This window comes from Eubalaena glacialis, chromosome 4 (assembly GCF_028564815.1).
Source record: "Eubalaena glacialis isolate mEubGla1 chromosome 4, mEubGla1.1.hap2.+ XY, whole genome shotgun sequence".
NCBI classification, from domain to species: domain Eukaryota; kingdom Metazoa; phylum Chordata; class Mammalia; order Artiodactyla; family Balaenidae; genus Eubalaena; species Eubalaena glacialis.
The window spans coordinates 153,118,147-153,138,006 of record NC_083719.1 but is presented as its reverse complement, the minus strand read 5'-3'; the positions used below and the strand labels follow the sequence as shown (position 1 = coordinate 153,138,006).

The window sequence follows — 19,860 nt, the reverse complement described above, 5'->3', positions numbered from 1 at the left end:
TGATTTAGAATGGTGCCTCTCTAAGAGAATGTTTTTCTAGCAGAACAGTTATGTAAGTATATATGTTCTTGTTCCTATCAGGCTGACATTACTGACGCCCCAGTATCAGTGGGATATGTATCTGAAGGTATTTTCCTGAGAGAGATGAGTCTGTAGTGAACTCTCCACCTTCTCTTGGCTAGTTTTCCTAATGGGCAGCCCACCTGAAAGGCACTGAGGTTTCTTTGCCTTAGGACAAGGTTATATCAAGTATATAAACAGTGAAGTTTGCACAACTGACTATCTATAAATAATATTTATACTGCAGTGTGATGGTTACTAGTGTAGGGAACTGCTGGTGATCACAACTGGGCTTGAAGCATATCTATTTCTACAGTCATAGCAGTGTTCAGATTAGTGAATAGCACAGAGGCTGAACATTATTTTTAAACACAGAGGAAAGAGGAGATTCGCGTGTATTAATGCTTGGTGCCTGAGTTCTCACCCCAGCCCATCTTATGTAACTTAGAAAGCAGGCCCAGTTCAACCCTTGGTGGATTGGTGACTGTTCCAGTCTCATTTGGGATGCTTTGGATTTTCAGCCTATTGATGGAGATCAGTTTATTAACTCATTTGTTCATTGGTAACCATTTCTCAGTGTCCACGCCCCATATTCATTAGCCTGTGTATGAATGTTCTGAATATGGTAGATGTTTTTGGTTTTTATCCAAATTGATAATCAGCTGACGTTAATGTTCCAGTTTGAGCAAAAGACACATTATGAATAACCTTACAATAAACCATTCATTAAGTATGCTTTCAAGTTCCCCAGGGGAAGCTCTGGTAATTACAATGCAGTTTATACTTTATAAAGAAATTAACCATGAATACCTTCTTTTAAACCATAAACACTTTTTTCCCCCTCCCCTGAGCTAGCAAGTTATAAACTTCATGCCCCTTTTGTTCTTCCTTTTAAACTCAAAGCTTCTCTGTAACAGATTGACTAATTAGGGTTAAATAAAACACCTCAGTCATTTCTGTGGTAGTTGTGCTAATGAGATCCATACATAAGCCATGAGACAGTGGCAGCTGGTAAGCTTGTCATCTCTAGTTTGTTATCTCTTTGGACTGAGGACTTCTGGCCAAGTACTTCAACTTAGGAAGTCTAGGCACTAAGAGAACCACTCTGGAACACTGTGTTGTGGAGAATTGAGCTTAGAGATCTGGGGTTTTTTGCCTTTTTTTTTTTAACGTTAGCTGAGTCATTTCCTAAAAAGATATCCCAATGTAATTTGCATCTCCCATTAATTTGGTCTAAGCATTGATAATATTAGTAAATTGGAATTTTGTGTGCTTTCTTTTCCTTTTTTAACAAAAGTGTGAATTAGGTATGAAATGACTTAGAAGAAGTGAGGGCAAGGAGCTAGGGTCCTGGTTAATGTAAAATTTGATAAACACTCAAATATTTGGTCATGGGTCTTGATAATGATTATTGATGATCACTGACAGAGATTGGCCTTATTTTACATTTTTTTCTCTACAGTGGCAAGCCAATGAGATGTTTGAGCATTTTGCAAGATGTAAAGAAAAATGCATTCATTTAGATTAAACTCTTTTTCATGTCTTCTCTTTCTGAAGGTGCACTTACAGAGTGCTATGATGAACTGGGGAATAGGTATCAGCTTCCAGTCTACTGCTTGGCACCACCAATCAACATGATAGAGGAAAAGAGCGACATAGAGACTCTGGATATTCCTGAGCCACCACCCAATTCGGGGTATGAATCTCAGCTCCGTTTGCGCCTTTCCACCGGCAAGGACCTCAAACTTGTGGTCCGCAGCACAGACACAGTGTACCACATGAAGAGGCGGCTACATGCAGCAGAAGGAGTGGAACCGGGTAGTCAGCGGTGGTTCTTTTCTGGCAGACCTCTCACCGACAAAATGAAGCTGGAAGAGCTGAAGATCCCAAAGGACTATGTTGTACAGGTTATAATGAGCCAACCTTTGCAAAACCCAACACCAGTTGAGAACTGAACTGGTCCTGTTGGCTGTCCCCAGATCCCTCCTGCTCCTTTTTATTGTTGTTGTTATCATTTCCTACTCTATGGCGTGAAATTTATTTTCACTGCTCTGAATTCCGTATGAATGGATTTAGTTCTGAGGAATTACCAGTGAAAACTTCCATCTGTGATGGAGACCAACGAAAATAATTAATAAAACACAAAGAGCCAGCCTTTGAGACTCATGTAATTACAGCTTCTAATTCAAGAGGCAGTTAAGAAATAGATAACCATTTATTTTAAAATACCCAACAACTATATAATGGCTGTATTTAAATGATTTGGACTGTAAATAGAACATTGCATCCATGCAGAATAGCACCAAGCACCTGTGAATACAGAATTCTTAAAAAATAAATCAAATACAAAAAAATACAATAACAGTTATAAAACTTGAGCTTTTTAAAATGGAATCTGAAAAGAGCAGTACTTGAGGTTCTCTTCTTTTCTGGTCTTAATTCCTTGCTCAATTAATATTTAGCCATAAAGGAGTAGAGACTGGCAAATTGTGTTTCAGTATTGCTTTCCCCATCCCCATATGCTGAGCTCCTTGTTTACATTCACACTAAATTTTGGTGCCTTCCAGCACGTTGGTGGCAGGCACCTTTCTGGAACACTAGGCAATAATTTGGTCAGTGCATTCAGATCTCTGACTTTCAACTGATAACTTAGTTGAAAAGTCTGTTGTCCTCTTGCTGCATAGGTATTTTGAAATGTCTATATAATGAAGCTGTTTCATATCCAGGCTTAGAAGGACACTACTATGTAATACCTTCATTGATCTACCTACTCTGCTTAGAACTTTTCAGAGCTAACTGTGCCCCCAAATGCATGCATATGCATGGAATCAAGTACAGCTGGGAATGTACTTGAATCATTCCAGGGATTCAAGGGAATCCCAGGGAATGCACGGAATCAAGTACAGCTGTTCCTACTGTAGGATAATAAAGTAATTATCTCTTCTCCCCCAATTTGCAGGAAGGGTGTAAGGAAAACCCATTCTGTCTGTGCCTGGGAGAATTGTGCCTGTCTTCAATCTTTTAGAAAAAATTTCAACTCATAATTTGCTAGTGTGAAAGATTTACTGACATCACGTAAACATCTACAGTGAGACCAAATGATGATACGTTGCTTTATGCTTTAGTGCTTTCCATAGTTCACTGTTACCTGTAGTTGTGGTGGATGAGAATTTTCCTTTCTCATCTTTCCTAGCAAAGAGGCAAATTAAGAAGCATCTGCAGATTATATTAGAGGACTGAAAAATTGGGTGAGATAACCTGATTCTTCTGTACTAGGACTGGAATAAAGCTGCCAAGGATTATATTTAATTTGGAGCCTTTTCAAGGTTGGTTCCATAAGTGAGAAGGAGGCTACCATGTGATTTCTGAACCCCTGAGAATCCATGAGATGGAAAAGTAGAGGCAAGAAGGCACTTATGTTTTTCTCAAATGAGAAATAATCAAACCTTCACATGTATTTTGGATGTGAAGCACCATTATTAATTTTAATGGCAAAATGAAACTATTTAGTTTAAATGTAATGTTTAAAATACTATTAAATTTCCTATAGCCTGATTGCACATAATATCTATAATTGTAACATATCATGTTTCTGAGAGCTTTAACTACTTCTCTTTTTCATGCAATCATTTTAAAGATTGTGGCTACATTTAATTTAGGTTTACTGATAATTGAATCTAAATTCAAGAGGCAACAGCAGCATTAATTCCAAAGGAGTATTTTTATATATGGAGGTGGAGATATGCGAGGGTATTTCAATTTCAATATAATGCCCCTGTCATCAAAATGTTTCCTTATTAATTTGTGTGCCACATTGAACAGCAACATCTCTCAAAGTTTGTCAACTGGAGGACAAAAAAGTGTTCAGATCTATTTTTAAGTAAATTTGGTGATATAATAATCTATAGTTGGTAGAAGTTTTTTTGTTGAGGATTTGAGCTCTCTTAATAGTTTATTTTAAAGGAACATGTACTTTGAATAACAATTTTCTGGGCATTTAACTAACCTAGGTGAGAAAACCGTGGTGCTGTTTAATTGTAAATAGATTGATGTAAGATTGGACCAATACTTGATGTGTACAATTTTAGTATGTAGGGTTTTTGTGCTTTTTTTTAAAAAAAAGTTCAATTTTTCTCTTTGTCTTTGCCTTTATTCTGGGTTTTTAATTATTATTACTCTCCACAATAAGGGTAATCTGCTTCATTCTGATAAAAAAAAAAAAAAAAAAAAAAACCTCTAAAAAGGTTTTTCCCCTTTTTAAAACCTCCCAGCTCAGTAACTAACAAGTTCATTACTACCAAACTTAGGCTCTGCTATGTCAAACCATACATGGTCATTTATAGATATACTTTATTTGCTGCATTGAAATCTTGGTCTCAAATAGGTTGTTGTTTTTTTCTTTTAAGAATCATGCTGTAAACCAAAACCCATAATTCAGTTTTTCAGAAGCACTGAGCTCATTTCTTTATCCATTTTGGATCAAAGTGGTAGGCTTTGATTGTTAATTTTTATTTAAAATAAGTGATACATACACATGGGAAAAAAAATCCAAACATACCGAAGTGAAAAGTCTCTCTGAACATGCCTGTTCTTCATCTCCCATTTCTTCTCCCCAGAGGTAACAGCTGTTCCCAGTTTTCTGGATATCTTTAAAGATGCTCTACCACAGTGGTTCTCAAACTTCAGCGTGCATCAGAATTACCTGGAAGGCTTATTAAAACACAGATTGCTGGGCTCTTCCCCCAGAGGTTTGGAGTTAGTAGGTCTGAGTGGGGTCCAATAATTTGCATTTCTAAAAGTTCTCAGGTGATGCTGCTGCTACTAGTCTGGGGATCCCAATGTGAGAACCACTATTCTAGTGTATGTGAGTATATTTACCCGCCCTACCCTGTTTTTTCCATAAATATGCTATTCTATACATTTGATTTTTCTCTAAAATGGTTAATCTTAGAGATTGTTCCATATATGTTGAGCTAGATCTGCTTCATTCCTCTTACAGGTGCAGTAGTATTCCATTGTCTGGAGTACCACAGGTCAGTCTGGCTGTTTCTAGTCTTTTGGTACTATAAACCATGCTACTGTGAAATGTCCTTTTCTATAGCTACATCTTTACGTCTATGTACATTGCTATATCAAACAGTATATACATTTAGGGAGTAGATGCTGAATTGCCCTCCAAATAGATTTTTACCAATTTAATACTATAGCAATATGACTGCTCTTATTTTCCTATACCCTGACCAACTTTTTTTTTTAATATAAATTTATTTATTGATTTTTGGCTGCATTGGGTCTTCGTTGCTGCGCACGGGCTTTCTCTAGTTGTGGTGAGCGGGGGCTACTCTTAGTGGCGGTGTGCAGGCTTCTCATTGCGGTGGCTTCCCTTGTGGAGCACCAGCTCTAGGCGTGCAGGCCCAGCTGTTGTGGCACTCAGGCTCAGTAGTTGTGGCTCGTGGGCTCCAGAGCGCAGGCTTAGTAGTTGTGGCACACGGGCTTAGTTGCTCTGCGGCGTGTGGGATCCTCCTGGACCAGGGCTCGAACCCGTGCCCCCTGCATTGGCAGGCGGACTCTTAACCACTGCACCACCAGGGAAGTCTCTGACCAACTTACTGATCTTTGACAGTCTAGGTGGAAACCTGTGTCATGTGGTTTTACTTTGTGTTATGGGATCTTAGTTCCCCAACCAGGGATTGAACCCGTGCCCTCAGCAGCAAAAGCACGGAGTCCTAACCACTGGACCGCCAGGGGATTCCCGCTAGGGGATTCCCGCTAGCTCCATTTTGTTTTTGTAGTACCGCTGTGGGGAAGACAAAAGTTCTGGCTGCTAAGCATTACTCATAAGTGTGTTATCGAAATCTCATGACTATTAGAGTAAATATAGAGAATGTTCATAGTAATTAACATGATTTCAGTTATTACGTGTGACTTATGAATGACAGTCTTAGGCAGTATTCTTGTCTGTTGCACATTGACAAAGTGATTTTTGATTATTAAGTACTCTGGAACTCACTGAATGCCTTACGGTCAGTTATATTGCATATATTGTTTCCTTAAGAAATTCTTGGTTTATAGTAAATGAGCTGTATTTCTTTAATCACCAAACATGTCCCTCAGAAATCTATGGTAGAAGGAGATGTGGTAATTAGCATTAGGTAGAGGGGGTTTCTGAGCCAGTGAAACGCCAGCTTAAAACTTAAACAGAATCTGCTAAGACTGAAGTGAGTTACTCAAATCACTTGTTCTCAGCACAAGCGTCTCATTGACCTTGAATTTGAACTCTGGTCCTGCCACTAGTGAGTCATTAAGAACCTTGGGTAAGGTTCTTAATCTTGACACCTCAATTTCCTCATCTGTAAATTGAGGATAACACTTAATTCGCAGGGTTAGGGGATACATAAAGTCATGTGTCTAAAGCCCCTGCCTGACCCATTGCAAGCACTTACTCAGTGGTAGTTATCATCATTAACATCACAGTAGTCAGGGAGGATTCACAAATCCCATGCTAAAGACACTTAAAAATTATTCAAGGCATTAATTATACAAAAAAATAGAATTATACAAGGGCATGTAATAATTATTTTACCCTAGTAGATTTGGTATAGTTGCTTAAGCACTTAGCACATCAAAGAGTAATTTAAATTCTAGGAAGAACACAGTCCCCATATCCCTAAAAGTCAGTTTCCCTTATGGTTGGAGGCGCTTCGCCATTTGCCAATTTGAAGTTTGTTTTAGCCTAAGGAGTGGGAGAATTAGAATTCTGAAAGTATTGGACCACTAGTGACAAATGTTAGGAAAGCATCACCTTCCAACTGCTTGGCTCCAGTAAGAGTTGGTAATTATTTGGATACACAGGGACCTGATGGACAGAGTTGATCTGAAAAGCAGCAGCAGAGTTGGGACATGTCAACAAAGAGAAAGTTTTTACTTCACATTACATAATTGTGAGTCATTTGTGAGGTCTAAAGGTTATTAAAGTTAAGAATATGCTGATTGAGGAGTGCTTATCTGAACCCCGCATGTGTAAAAATCAGTTTAAAGATATCTACTTTGATGTTCTAAATTTATTTTTAGAGATGTTAACAATTGTAATTACTTATACTTTCAAAATCATTTATTCCAAGAAGACTCTCTCTTTGGCTCACATTAACTTGTGACACTTTGTATTTGGGCAGAGCTTTCTTTCTCCTCTTTCAGTGCTTTCTGACTCTCCTGGTATTTGTCCATGGAGAAGATAGTAAACAGCTTAAATTCCTTGTAATTAAGATGCTTGTGTTGGGGGGCAAAAAGAAAAGTTATTTCAGGAAGGCTTTGATACTTTGTTTCAGATGACAGCAGGATTGTAATCATTTCTCATTTAAAACCTTGGAAACTTTATTAAAGAGGCCCAGTAATTAGGACATAATTATAGTCTAATTGTAGTCTAGGAGCCAGGAACAGAGAGTCTATTGTAGACTCTAAAGGCACCAAGGGTCACTTTCTTACTTCTGCTACATCAAGTCCAGACTCCCTCAGGCTGCCATCTGAGCTTCTTCAGAGTATGAGCCATCTTTTTAAACTGTAAACCTTAGTTAGCTCTCACGTGCTTGTCAACATGGACTTCCTCTTTAAATAGGCAGGATCCACTGTCTTCTCCACAGTTGCTTTCTCTTGGGATTTAGCTCATGTGTTCCCATCTAAGAATTTCTTCCTTTCTGCTTATTAAAATCTATAAACCCTTCCCCTAAGACCAACTTCTGCCATATTAATGTATTTCCTTCTTTCAACTGAACTTCTAAACAAAATTTCCTTCTCCAAACTTCTATAATTTTATATCCACATTCTATGACGTAGGACTTAGTTATTCAGTCCTCTCTCTTTCACAGGCCTATATATCTCTTTAGTTTTTTATGATCCCAGAGCCATGACACGCTCCAGTAGGTTTTTCCCACCCTCTTCCTCCCCTGTCTCCACTGTAGGTAGCAGGACATGGTCCTCTACCTTTGGACAGAGGGGCTGCCGGGCCACACTTTAGGGATCTGCACTTACACAGTCACCTGTGATGTCAAAGTCATGGTACAGGTCTCTGAGTTGCTGTTTTCTAATATTGAAGAGAAAGTTGTACATGTGGAAGTTGGATGGGCCAATTTTCAGCTCCCCATCCAGGTCAAGCAGCTCAAAAACAGGCCGGGAATGGCGGAAAATAAATTGCTCTTCCAAATGGTTCTGCTTTGGGAGAAATATGTAAATATGTTGTTGGTGCTACTTTCTAAACTGGCGACATCAAGACTCATATATTCACTAATCCATTTCCTAGAGAGCTAAAAGCAAAAGGCAGAATCATAGCAGCTCAGGGCTGAAAGGGTTCTATGGTCGATGTATCAGATCCTGCTTCAGCATCTGCGTTCAAGGGGGACTTATGCCACCTGTAGTGACTGGTTCTGCTAGACAGAACTCTAGCCACTAGAATGTATTTCCTTACGTTCAGTGAAAATCTACTTACGAAAATTGTGGCACTGGCAGTAAAATGCTGACACAAGGTGCCATTCCTCGAGTGGGAAAGAGGTAAATACACATTAGGAGTGTGTACCAGGTAAGGTGGGAACCCAAAGAAGAGTGTGTCTTGTCTTTATCATTCATCCCCTTCAGAAAGTTCTCTGAGAAAAGGGATCACTGAGGCAGAGAGGCAATTAGGATTACTGGTGATTATTTTAAGACCCACCAGCTAGAAGGGGCAAGGAAGGGCATGCCAAGGAGGGATGTGACAGGATGAGATTCGTTCTTTATAAAGGCAATGTGGGAGGGAGGCTGGATAACCTTTGGAAACTCCTAGGTTATAGATGGGCCATTTAGGAACCAAAAGTAGTTCTCCCCCCATTTTTTTTCTTCCTGGTTCAAGTGAAAAGAAAAATTCTGATGCACTCTTAATTCGGTGCTACCTTTAGCAAAATGGTGGCAGCAGCCAAGCTGTGCCCCCTCTGCTCCACAGAGCCTGACGCGTTACTTGCCTCCTGTGCCAGCAGTATGCAAACCAGCATGTAGAACTGGTCAAAACCAATCTCGCCCACAGCAGTCCAGTCCAGCATGTTAAACACGATTGTGATCTGGTTGCGTTTCAGGTCAGTCACGTGATGAAGGAAGTGGTAGAATAGCACATCTGTTGGTAAGGAGATGAGATGGATTATTCTGAAACGGTTCCAAAATGTTAAACATCTGGGAACCACATAAATGGTTGTCATGTTGGAAGCTTGTTGACCTGGCCATAGTAATGATAATATTTTGTTTCCAGCTTTGCCACTATACCTTCCACAGTTTCTCAAACCTCAGTTGCCCTTGAGCTGTGTGGAAAAGCACTGTACCTGGACTTGTGGAGAAGGAGATAGTGGATAGGGCTTAGTTCCTGAGCCCAGCTTACACGCTCGACGGAGCAGACAGATGTGTATACGTAACCAATAAAAGTCTCAAAGTGCTGCTGGTACATAGAAGGAAGAGTTTAATTCTCACTGGGGACCTATGACACATTCTTGGAAAAGCTGACATTTCACCTGGGCCTTTCACTTGAGAGAATTAAAACAAGAGAAATTTAAAAATCATTCCTCTTCCGTAAAAGTATCACTTTTCCTCATGCTTACATAAAGCAAATGCATTCGGTGATGGGGGAAAGGAGCTATCACTGAGCACCTTAGACGCTGGGCGCTTTAAGTGCCACATGTCACTGAACCCTGACAACCCTACACAGCCTTTTACAATAAGCCTCAGGTAGTAACTAATCTCAGGGCTTCTTGAGCTATAATAGGCATACCAATCACTTGAGGATCTTGTAAAAACACCAATTCTGATTAGGAACTCTGGCATGGGACTGAGTCTGCATTCTTAACAAGCTCCCAAGTGATGCGGCAGCTGCTGGTCAGTGGACCACACTTTGAGTGGCAGAGCTGGAATTCAGATGTGGTCCGTCTGACTCCACAGCCTTGCTCTTTCCACAGTGAAGCCATATCTTTTGCACATTAGTTAATGCATATACAGTCATATACAATCAGAGAAAAAAATACTGTAATTTAAAGGACGTGGAAGGTTTTTGCCTGAAATTCCACTCACTAATCATCTGTCTCAGGGAGTGTTAGATGGAAGAAACAAACATGGTGATAAGTTTACACAGTGATATATGGCTGTACAGGTTGTATGTACAAATCACCCAGGGGATTTCAGGGATTTTCAAGTGTAACTTTGTCTACATGTGATTTCTCCTTGCCCATTGATTACAGAGACTACCTCCTGCACAAGACATGGCTCCACTAAATCCGTAAAGCACATCTGTGTGGTTTGGAGTCCTGGCTGAAGCTGGCTAAGTGCACAGTGAAACCAGTCGTCACAATGTCATGATCTGGGGGTTTCTGATGGCCTCTGGATGTTCCTTCCCCACGTCCCACCAGGTATGAGTCCAACCAGGTACGAGCACTTGGGAACAACACACCATGTGTAAACACCGTGATGTTTGCTCCTTGAGAAATGTTTTATTGTGAGACTTAGTAGTTACTTAACAAATACTGTTTTTCAATCAGCTGGCTCTGGCCCACTCAAGTCTCCAAGGCTTTAAGTCACTATCTCCCTGGAAGGCAAAACTCAAGGCTATGCCTTCACTCTTTCAGGTCACCATCCAGTCCCTTGGTGACCAGAAGACACAAGTATGACTTTATCTCTTGGGTATTGCATCACCAGGGAGTGATTTAGTTACCAGGGAGATCAGACTCTGCTCAGCAAATGCTGGCGAGACTAAGATTGTGGGCTTTGGGTTTTGGTCCCAGATCTTCTGTTTACATCTAGGCGCCCTACAGTTGCTTTATCTAGGACTGGGTTATTGTGAAGATTTGGTGACATACTGTGTGTAAACTGGAGGCATGAAAGTATGAGAAAATGAAAGTATCTTTTTATTCTTTTATAAAGATTGAATGAACTCTTTAAAATATCTTTATGGAAGAAACTCCTTATTGATAAATGACATCTCTCTCAGGTCACAATGAGTAGGGACACCTTATTTATACCCAGTCCTAAAAACAAAACAAAACAAACAAACGAAAAAAACCTAGGGGACTTCCCTGGTGGTCCAGTGGTTAAGAATCCGCCTTCCAATGCAGGGGACACGGGTTCGATCCCTGGTCTGGGAACTAAGATCCCACATGCTGTGGGGCAACTAAGCCCGTGCACCACAACTACTGAGCCTGCACGCCACAACTAGAGAGAAGCCCACATGCCGCAATGAAGAGCCTGCGCACCGCAACAAAAGTGCCCGTGTGCCATAACTAAGACCCGATGCAGCCAAAAATATATAAAAATAAATAAATATTAAAAAAAAAACCTAAAGTGTTTTAATTGGTCTTCTATTAGTTTGTGCACTCAAAGGCAGGGTCGAGATCATCAGCACTTTCTGGTCACTCACAAGTACCAAGAATTAGAAGGGATCTTGCAGATCATCTGATTCAAACCTCCCATTCGCTAGACGAGAAGTCTTGCTAAGGGAGTCTTGAGGGTTAATGCCTGAGTGGGGCTCAGTCCCCAGGAATAATTGTAATAATAAGGAACACTTATTAAACCCTTACAGTGTGCCAGGCACCATGCTAAGCATTTTCCATGCATTATCTCATTTATCTTTTTTTTTCCAACTGTGAGATGGAATCCATTATTAGAAGCCTCACTTAACAGATGAGGAAAATGAGACTTAAAAGAGGATGATGATGTTCTCCAAATCACCCAGGAATAATGGGTGGAGGACCTAACCCCAGAGCCTGCAGTTTTATCCTCCTCACAGAACTGCCTTCAAGTCTCTGTTGGCAATTTTTCTCTGTGCTTCATTTAGAAGATGTAATGTATACATTAATGAAATAGTTTGTGGTTCTGTAAATTTTCCTGCACATTCGTTAAAAACCAGGTAATGACCCAGAGGAAGCATTTCTGAAAGTACTAACCATTCAAGGTTTTCTTGCGGTGCACATCAAGAAGGTGAAAATACTCCACCAAAGCCTTCACATTTCTCACGGATAATAAGCAATATAGTTTATCCAGATAGAGGTACCACAGAAACGATCCTTGCTTCAGTTTCATTATGGTGCCCTTTAAGCCGAAGACTCTGGCAACCTGAAGTAGAAGAGAGAATTCTGCCTCAGAATTAGAATGTTGGATAGAGAGAAGCTCTGGTAGTAAAGGTCTTCCTACGTCAAAGCATCATAGGAAACAGTCAATAAAAAAATTAAAATTGTGGGAATTCCCTGGCGGTCCAGTGGTTAGGACTCAGTGCTTTCACTGCCGTGGCCCGGGTTCAAGCCCTGGTTGTAAATAAGATCCCACAAGCCACTCGGAGCAGCCAAAAAAAAAATGGTTGAGAATTTTCCAAAACCATTGAAAGACACCCACCCACAGACTGTGCTCATCATCATTATCAAGGTGAACAGTTACATAACTACATGTTACATAGTAACATCTTACACTGTTCTAAGTGTATTAATATATTAACTCATTTAGTCTGAAGATTAATCATACAATCCTATGAGGTAGAGATTATTATACCTATTTTACAGATTAAGAAACAGGCTCAAGTTACAATCTATTACGTATAAAATAAATAAACAAGGATATATTGTACAGCAAATATAGCCAATATATATATATGTTTTTTGGCCATGCCCCACTGCACGAGGGATCTTAGTTCCTGGACCAGGGATTGAACCCGCACCGTTGGCAGTGAAAGCGCAAAGTCCTAACCACGGGACCGCCAGGGAATTCCCTAGCCAATATTTTATAATGACTATAAATAGATTATAACCTTTAAAAATTGTGAACCACTATGTTGTACACCTGTAACTTGTATAATATTGTACATGAATTGTATCAATAAAAATTTTAAAAAAAAGGCTCAGAAAAGTTAAGTAATTTTCCTAAAGTCGCTAAGCTAATTAATAGTGAAATCAGCATGTGAACCTAGTCTGGCAATAATCACTGCTTTTTAATAGCTATGCTATATTACCTCTCAAAAGACTGAAGTCCTAAGTAGTTGAGATAAGAAGAAATACATATATGTACACATCAGAGTGAAACTGCATTATACCAAAGACAAAGATTTTAAAGGCAATCAGAGGAGAAAGATTATCTTCAAAGGACTGATGATTAAACTTAACAATCAACTTCTTCACAACATGGAAACCAAAACATAATGTAATACTATTTCAATGTGTAAAAACAATCATAGCCAAGCTAAAATTATATACTCAGTAAAATCATCTTTCAAGACTGAAGGGAAGTTCCTTAAAGTTAAACATGAGATTACCATATAACCTAGCATTTCCACTCCTAGATATATATCCAAAAGAACTGAAAACAAGTATTCAAACAGATACTTGTACAAAATGTTTATAGCAGCACTATTCATAATAGGCAAAAGGTGGAAACAACCCAAATGTCCATCAACTGATGAATAGACAAATGAAATGGTAGCACATCCATACAGTGAAATACTTAGCCATGAAAGGGAATGATACATGTTACAGTGTAGATGAACCTTATAGTAAGTGAAAGAAGCCAGACACAGAAGGTCACATATTGTATAATTCCATTTATATTAAATATCCAGAAGAGGCAAAGCCATGGAGACAGAAAGCAGATCAGTCATTGCCAGGGGCTGGGGGCTGGGGGAGTGGGTGATGGGAAGTGACTGCTTACTGGATACAAAGATTCCCACTGGGGTGATGAAAATGTTTCAAACTGGACAGAGGTGATGGTTGAACAACACTGTCAATGTACTAAATGCCACTGAATTGTACACTTTAAAATAGGTAATTTTTATATTATGCGAATTCCACCTTCATTTAAAAGAATGAGGAGGAAAATCAAACCTGAATTTGATCAATTTATAGAAAATATAAATCAGGGAAATAGGACAGCAGAGGTCCATGTTAAATGACACTATGGGGACACAATCAACAAAACCCAGACTGTGGAAAGCTCTAAAAGAAAATGACTCCACTTCTTCAATAAACATTTACAAGAAAAGAAAAAGAGATGGAAGAGGGATCTATAGATTAATAGTTAAATTTCTTTCAAATCACATCAACCAATTACAGTGTATGGACTTATGAGGATCCTAATTCATATAGATTGTGTACGTAAAAACCCACAAAAACAAACAACTTACCAAAAAGCATGAGATGATGGAGAACTATGAACACTGATTGGATGTAATATTAGGAATGACAGTGGATATGGTGGTGGTTTAAAAAGATAAAATGGTAAGATGTCTGGAATTTGCTTCAAAATAATCCAGGCCCGTGGGTGTTGGTATACATATAACAGGATTGTTCAAACATGAACTGACTGATGGGTGTACAGGAGTACTAGCTTATACTATTCTTTCTACTTTAAATATGTTTGAAATTTTCTATAGTGAAAAGAAAAAAAAAATTAGGATGAGATAAAGCTGTATTCAGGCAAAAACAAACAACCAACCAACCAAACAACTAAGAATGATCACCAACGGACCCTCCCAAAAGAAATTCTAAAGGATCAATTTACGGTAGTCAGAGAATGATCACAGAGAGAAAATCCAAGATATCAGAAGGAATAGAGAGCAACAAAGTAGTAAAAATACATGGGTCAGTGCAAGTAAACAACCATGGGGTAAAATAATAACAATGTCATTGGGAGTTTAAAATGATAAAATTTAAATGCAATACAATTATGACAGAAGGAGGTAACTAACAAAATAAATCCATACACACAAAAACAGAAAATTAACAGCCATAAGTGAATTCTTCAGGCACAGAAAAATAATTCCATATGGAAACACAAATTCAGGAAGGAATGAAGAGTACCAGAAATTGAAAATATGTGAGTAAATCTAAATGAATATTGACTGTATAAAACACTAAAAATAATGTCACATGAAGAAGCAAGCTGTGGTGCCCTCAGAACTCACCAGGAGCTACATAGGGAAAGATCTATTGCTGCTAGGGGAAGGGAGAAAAAATGGTGTAATATTTAACTGCATTTTCCCAGCGTATTAGGGTGAGTACTGCTAACTACTGTAACAAACAATTCCCACAATGTCAGAACTCTCTTTTCCAATGCCATAGTAGCAGTAACATTCAAGATGATGGTGCTCTGAGGGTGCCACAGTGTACACAGAGTAGAAATATAATGTTGTACACGTGAAACTTATTTAATGTTATAAACCAATGTCACACCAATAAAAAATTTAAAAAATAGATGATGGTTCCTTATCAGTCTTGAGTTCCTCAGTGACTACACGAAAAGACAGAGGATCTTTCCATGTCCTGGGGGTGAGAACCGTGGATTTTATCTGGACCTTGAGAGTGAGGGGTTCCCCTCTCCCAGCAGCAAAAAGCTATTGCTTTGAAGAATTTTGCTTTTGCTACTTCTGAGGAAGTAGATGAGACCTTATACTCATCGCCCGGCAGGCACCAACCACCCCTTCACTCCTGCATCAGCAAGAACCGGCAGTCTCCAGTCTGCTGCCCTGCCCCCAGTTTTTCTCACGGGCTCCCATTGGCGACCCATGGGAAGGAGTTTGCCAGTGTGTGTGACCGCCCCTTGTGTCTGGGAACTCCAGCTATTCCACACTGACATGGAATCCCAAACTTTGCCTCTAATGATCTGCTCAAACTTTAGTTGCTTTCTTCACCACTTGTACGGTGGCTGCCATTTTCAGCCATGTTCTGCCAAAGGTCCAATGGTTGGTGTGCCCTCTCTCTCCTTGCAGGGGCTTGTTCTTTCTTAGAATTCACTTTCCTTGGTTGCCTTGTGACCTCAGTTCTTTGATATGCTCAAGAAAAGTTATAGTTTTGTAGATCATCCATCTTTTTTTCTCACTAAGATAGATGCTACATTCTTTGTAGCTTTCTATACAGTAAGAAACCATCTTTGTTGTATTAAGCTACCAAGATGTTGAGGGTTTTATTGCAGCATAACAGCCTGTTCAAATGGATACAGTGGTTTTTATCTGCATTTCCCCGATGACTAATGAAGTTGAGCATGTTTACATGTGCATATTTGCCATCTGTATTTTGTTTCAAGACAGAGGCACAGATGTTGATGTAAGGATAGACATTTCCTGTCTTAGATCTAGAAAGACTTCTCCAAGGAGCCATAGTATCATTTTATGGAAAATTGTATTTGGAGACCACAAACTAGTCTCTGCTTAGCTTTTTGGTCCATGAGCCTATTGGCTTTCTGTTTGCTCTCGTGACCTCTTTCCCTAAGCTCTGTAGTTTAGGATTTGGCAAATATCTTGAGGGCAAAAGCCTAGAGTAAGATACCACTACATAGTCACTGGAATGGCTAGAGTTTTTAAAAACTGATGATGTCAGTGTGATTGGAGCAACATCACTTGTGGGAATGTAAAGTGATAGAACCACTTTGTAAAATACTTGGACAGCCTCTTAAAAAATTAACCATATACTTAGTGTATGATCCAGCAATTGCACTCCTAGGTGCATCTAGGAAAATGAAAATATATATCCATACAAAGCCTTGTAAACAAATGTTCGTAGTAGCTTTATTCATGATAACAAGACTGGCAACTCAGATGTCCGTCAACAGCTGAATGGATAAACAAATTGTGGTATATCCATACACTACTCAGCAATTAGAAAGAACGAACCACAAATACATACAACAACATGATGAATCTCAAAAATATTATGCTGAGTGAAAAGAAGCCAGGCTTAAAAGAGCACTACTGTATGATTCCATTTATATGGTTAACTAGGAAAGATATTTCCAATATATGGTGACAGGAAACAGATTAGTGGTTGCCTGGGGTGAGGCGTGTGAATGGGGACTGACTTATGAAGAAGCATACCTTGGGAATGTTACTTAGCCTCTCTAGAGGGAGATAAAATATTTGCTTTCCAGGAATGCAAGAATGTTTCAATAAATGAAATTTACCATGTCTATAGGCTAGATGAGAAAACTCGTATGATTAATCATATGATAAATGCAGAAAAAACATTTGATAAAGTTCTACAGCTATGAGAAAAACTTATTAGCAAATTAGGTATAGCAGGGAACTTTGTGTGAAGATCTTTTGCCACAATCTTCGGTAAACATCATACTTAAAGGAGAAACTTTAAACCCTTTTCCATTAGATATTGGACCAAGACAAGAATTCCTATTTTCACTGTTACTGTTTAACATAAAGCTAAAGATTCTAGCAAATGCTATAGGAAAGTAGAAAAAATAAGAAGTGTAAGGATTGTTACAGCAGAAGCTGTACAAAGACCCGTGACATCTCTCAACTTAGAGGTGTCCTCTTGGCCCTCTAGCAGGGCAGGCTAGAAGTGCCGCCCTAGGGAGCAGCCCTTGGCCAAGGACAGATGAGGTTTAGAGGAAAATTCCCCAGTGTCCTTGACTGTCAGATAGGCTGAGTCTGAAGTGTGTTGCATCCTGATCCCCAGAATTCCCCAGTGGGATTAAGCCCCAGTTGGCCACAGCAGTAATCATCTACAAAGTACACCCTTTACTGGCTTCAAGTGTCTCCTGTCTTAGCTTCCCACTCCCTACTGGTGCCTCCTGGCATCACCTCCCAAATAAACTATTTGCATTCAGATTCTTATCTTTGGGGAAATCTAGCCTAAGAATACAGTCAAATGCTTTTTCTGTGACTATCAAGAGTATGCGATTTTCTTCTTTACCTTGTCAATCCAGTGTCTTACTTTAATGGTTTTTATTCCTAGATAGAACCATTCTTTTATTCCTGGATAAACCTTTCTTAGTCATGATGTTTTTATTAGCCTCTGGTTTCATCTTGCTCGTATTTCCCACCCCCCCATCTATTTCCTAAGTGAAATTAGTCTACAATTTTCTTTTACTATTCCTACCTAATTGTAGTAAAGCTCATCTCATAAAAATGAGTCTGTTTCCTTTTTTTCTATCTTCCTAAAGTATTTATATAAAGGGAGAGATTATTTGTAAAACCACATAACCTGATGTCTTTCAGTGGGGGCAGACTTTAGATTTTTGATTTATTTCTTTATTGGTTATTAGCTTATTTAGGCTTTTTATTTCTTATTGAAATTATGTGTCTTTTATATATCATATCATATATTTATATATCATTTGTTTATATCATTTATATTTTCTTCTACATGGTTACCCATTTCACATTAAAATGTATTCACATAAAATTGTTTAAAATATTATGATATCAAAATCTCTACTGTACCTAATATTCTGTCTCTTTTTTCATTTTCATTGTCTTGGAGAATATTTTTCTTTCTGCAACTCTTTTTTTTATCTTTTTGACCAGCCTTGTCTGTTATCTCAGAGATATAGCTTTGGTTTTGTTGAACCTCTCTGTTTGATTTCTTACAACTGTACTTGAGTATAATTTACATATCATAAGATTCCGCCATTTCAAGTATACAATTCAGTGATTTTTAGTAAACTTGCGAAGTTATTATATCATCACCATAATCCAGTTTTAGAACATTTTCATCACCCCAATAAGACTCCTCATGTCCATTTCAGCCTAGTCCTTGGCAACCATTAATCTGCTTTCTGTCCCTGTGGATTTGCCTTTTCTAGACATTTCATATAAATGGAATCATATAACGTGTGCTCTTTTGTGTCTGGCTTCTTTCACTTATAACATTTTTGAGTGAAGCTCTCCATTTTTGTTTCTCATTTCATTTTTTCTGGAGCTATCGCAGAGCCAGTCTCACAGAGCTCTGTGTGGCTTGGCCCGGCTTGGGGATGAACTGTCCCAGCCCCCCTAGACTGACCTGTGGTCAGAGCCCCCACCTCCCAGTGGGAAAGCCTCCCCCATTATCCCCCCACCCCCCTTCACAGTGTTGGTCAAATGGACTGAAACTAATGAAAGACCGGCCTTCCAGCTTGTTCTGGGAGGTTTAAACTTGGGCTTACTTGGTGAGAGCCCAGTCTTGTGCTGCATTTCCTTCTTTTAGTGATAAAGACCCTCTACGATTGCAACCACTCATTAAGTTGTGGGGACATTTCAAAGTGCTTGGCAACCTTTACTCAGGGCATCCTTTGTGCAGACCACCACCAGTACCCTAGGCTTCTGCATTTGGCTTTCCAAATTTAGAACTATACTTGGTGTTTGCATGCTGCTCAGGAAGGGGTGAAAACACCTCAACATGGACCTTCTCCGCAGGGACGTGGTCTATTGGAGTGTGACATTCCCCGAGACTCGATTTGCTTATGTGGGAGAGTTACCATAATAAGCTTTACAGGTTGCCCACCTGCCCACCCCTCAGCACTTGCTGTTTGGAACCCACTTAGATTTAGATACAAGTGTTAACTGTCCTAGAGACAGTTAACAGTGGCAGGTAGAAAACGGACAGGATCGAGGATGATGGTGGTCAAAGAAAACTTCAATTCCATGTATGATGAGCTTATTTTAAAAAATTGGAAAATTAAGAATAAGGAAGTTTTTTACCTAATATGCAGATATATCTGAAGATCCAGCAGGAAGCATGTGATAAGTAAGTCCCCAAGGAGCGCTCTCTCTTAGCCCTGTAATCCTGGCCGGTTGGTGGATCTCGGTGGGGCAGAGCCCCTGGGAAGCAGGAGGCGAGCCGGGGAGCCTGGGTCTTCAGGGACTGACCGCCGCCGCAAGGGCGCAGCATTTCCCGCGCTAGGAGGCAGCACCACGCCGAGCAATCCGCACCGGATCCGCCAGCAGGATGTGCAGCCCGGGGCTAGTGCCCTCGCCCGCCGGGCGCCCCCACCTTAAAAGTGGGCGCGAGCAGAGCAGCCGCGCGGGGCAGTTACGGGGCGGATTCAATGATTAATGCC

At 39.7% G+C, this 19,860-nt stretch overlaps 2 protein-coding genes across 3 annotated transcripts in view; one reads left to right on the top strand and one right to left on the bottom strand.

Moving 5' to 3' along the window:
* Nucleotides 1-2,222, top strand: part of UBTD2 (ubiquitin domain containing 2) — a 57,935-nt gene extending 55,713 nt beyond the window's left edge. For both annotated transcript variants that reach the window (XM_061188472.1, XM_061188471.1), the window contains exon 3: nucleotides 1,618-2,222. In XM_061188472.1, the coding sequence (XP_061044455.1) occupies nucleotides 1,618-2,015 (398 nt within the window). In that variant the 3' untranslated portion in view covers nucleotides 2,016-2,222. The remainder of the gene's footprint in view (nucleotides 1-1,617) is intronic.
* A 4,981-nt stretch (nucleotides 2,223-7,203) lies between these two features.
* Nucleotides 7,204-19,531, bottom strand: EFCAB9 (EF-hand calcium binding domain 9). Its single transcript, XM_061188469.1, has 5 exons — nucleotides 19,502-19,531; nucleotides 12,000-12,168; nucleotides 9,045-9,193; nucleotides 8,086-8,262; nucleotides 7,204-7,326 (listed from the first exon to the last, which is right to left on the bottom strand). Exons 2-5 carry the CDS (start codon nucleotides 12,133-12,135, stop codon nucleotides 7,204-7,206), a joined length of 585 nt encoding a protein of 194 aa, XP_061044452.1. The 5' UTR covers nucleotides 12,136-12,168; nucleotides 19,502-19,531.
* Nucleotides 19,532-19,860: the final 329 nt, after the last annotated feature.

Bases quoted from the DNA above. Each gene is read 5' to 3' on its own strand.
- EFCAB9 (XM_061188469.1), bottom strand. From the start codon at position 12,135: ATGAAACTGAAGCAAGGATCGTTTCTGTGGTACCTCTATCTGGATAAA. The intron at 9,194-11,999 runs GTTAGTACTTTC...CCTTACCAACAG, and splicing joins CCGCAAGAAAACCTTGAATG to ATGTGCTATTCTACCACTTC. The intron at 7,327-8,085 runs GTAAGTGCAGAT...CCCCAACACAAG, and splicing joins TTGACATCACAGGTGACTGT to CATCTTAATTACAAGGAATT.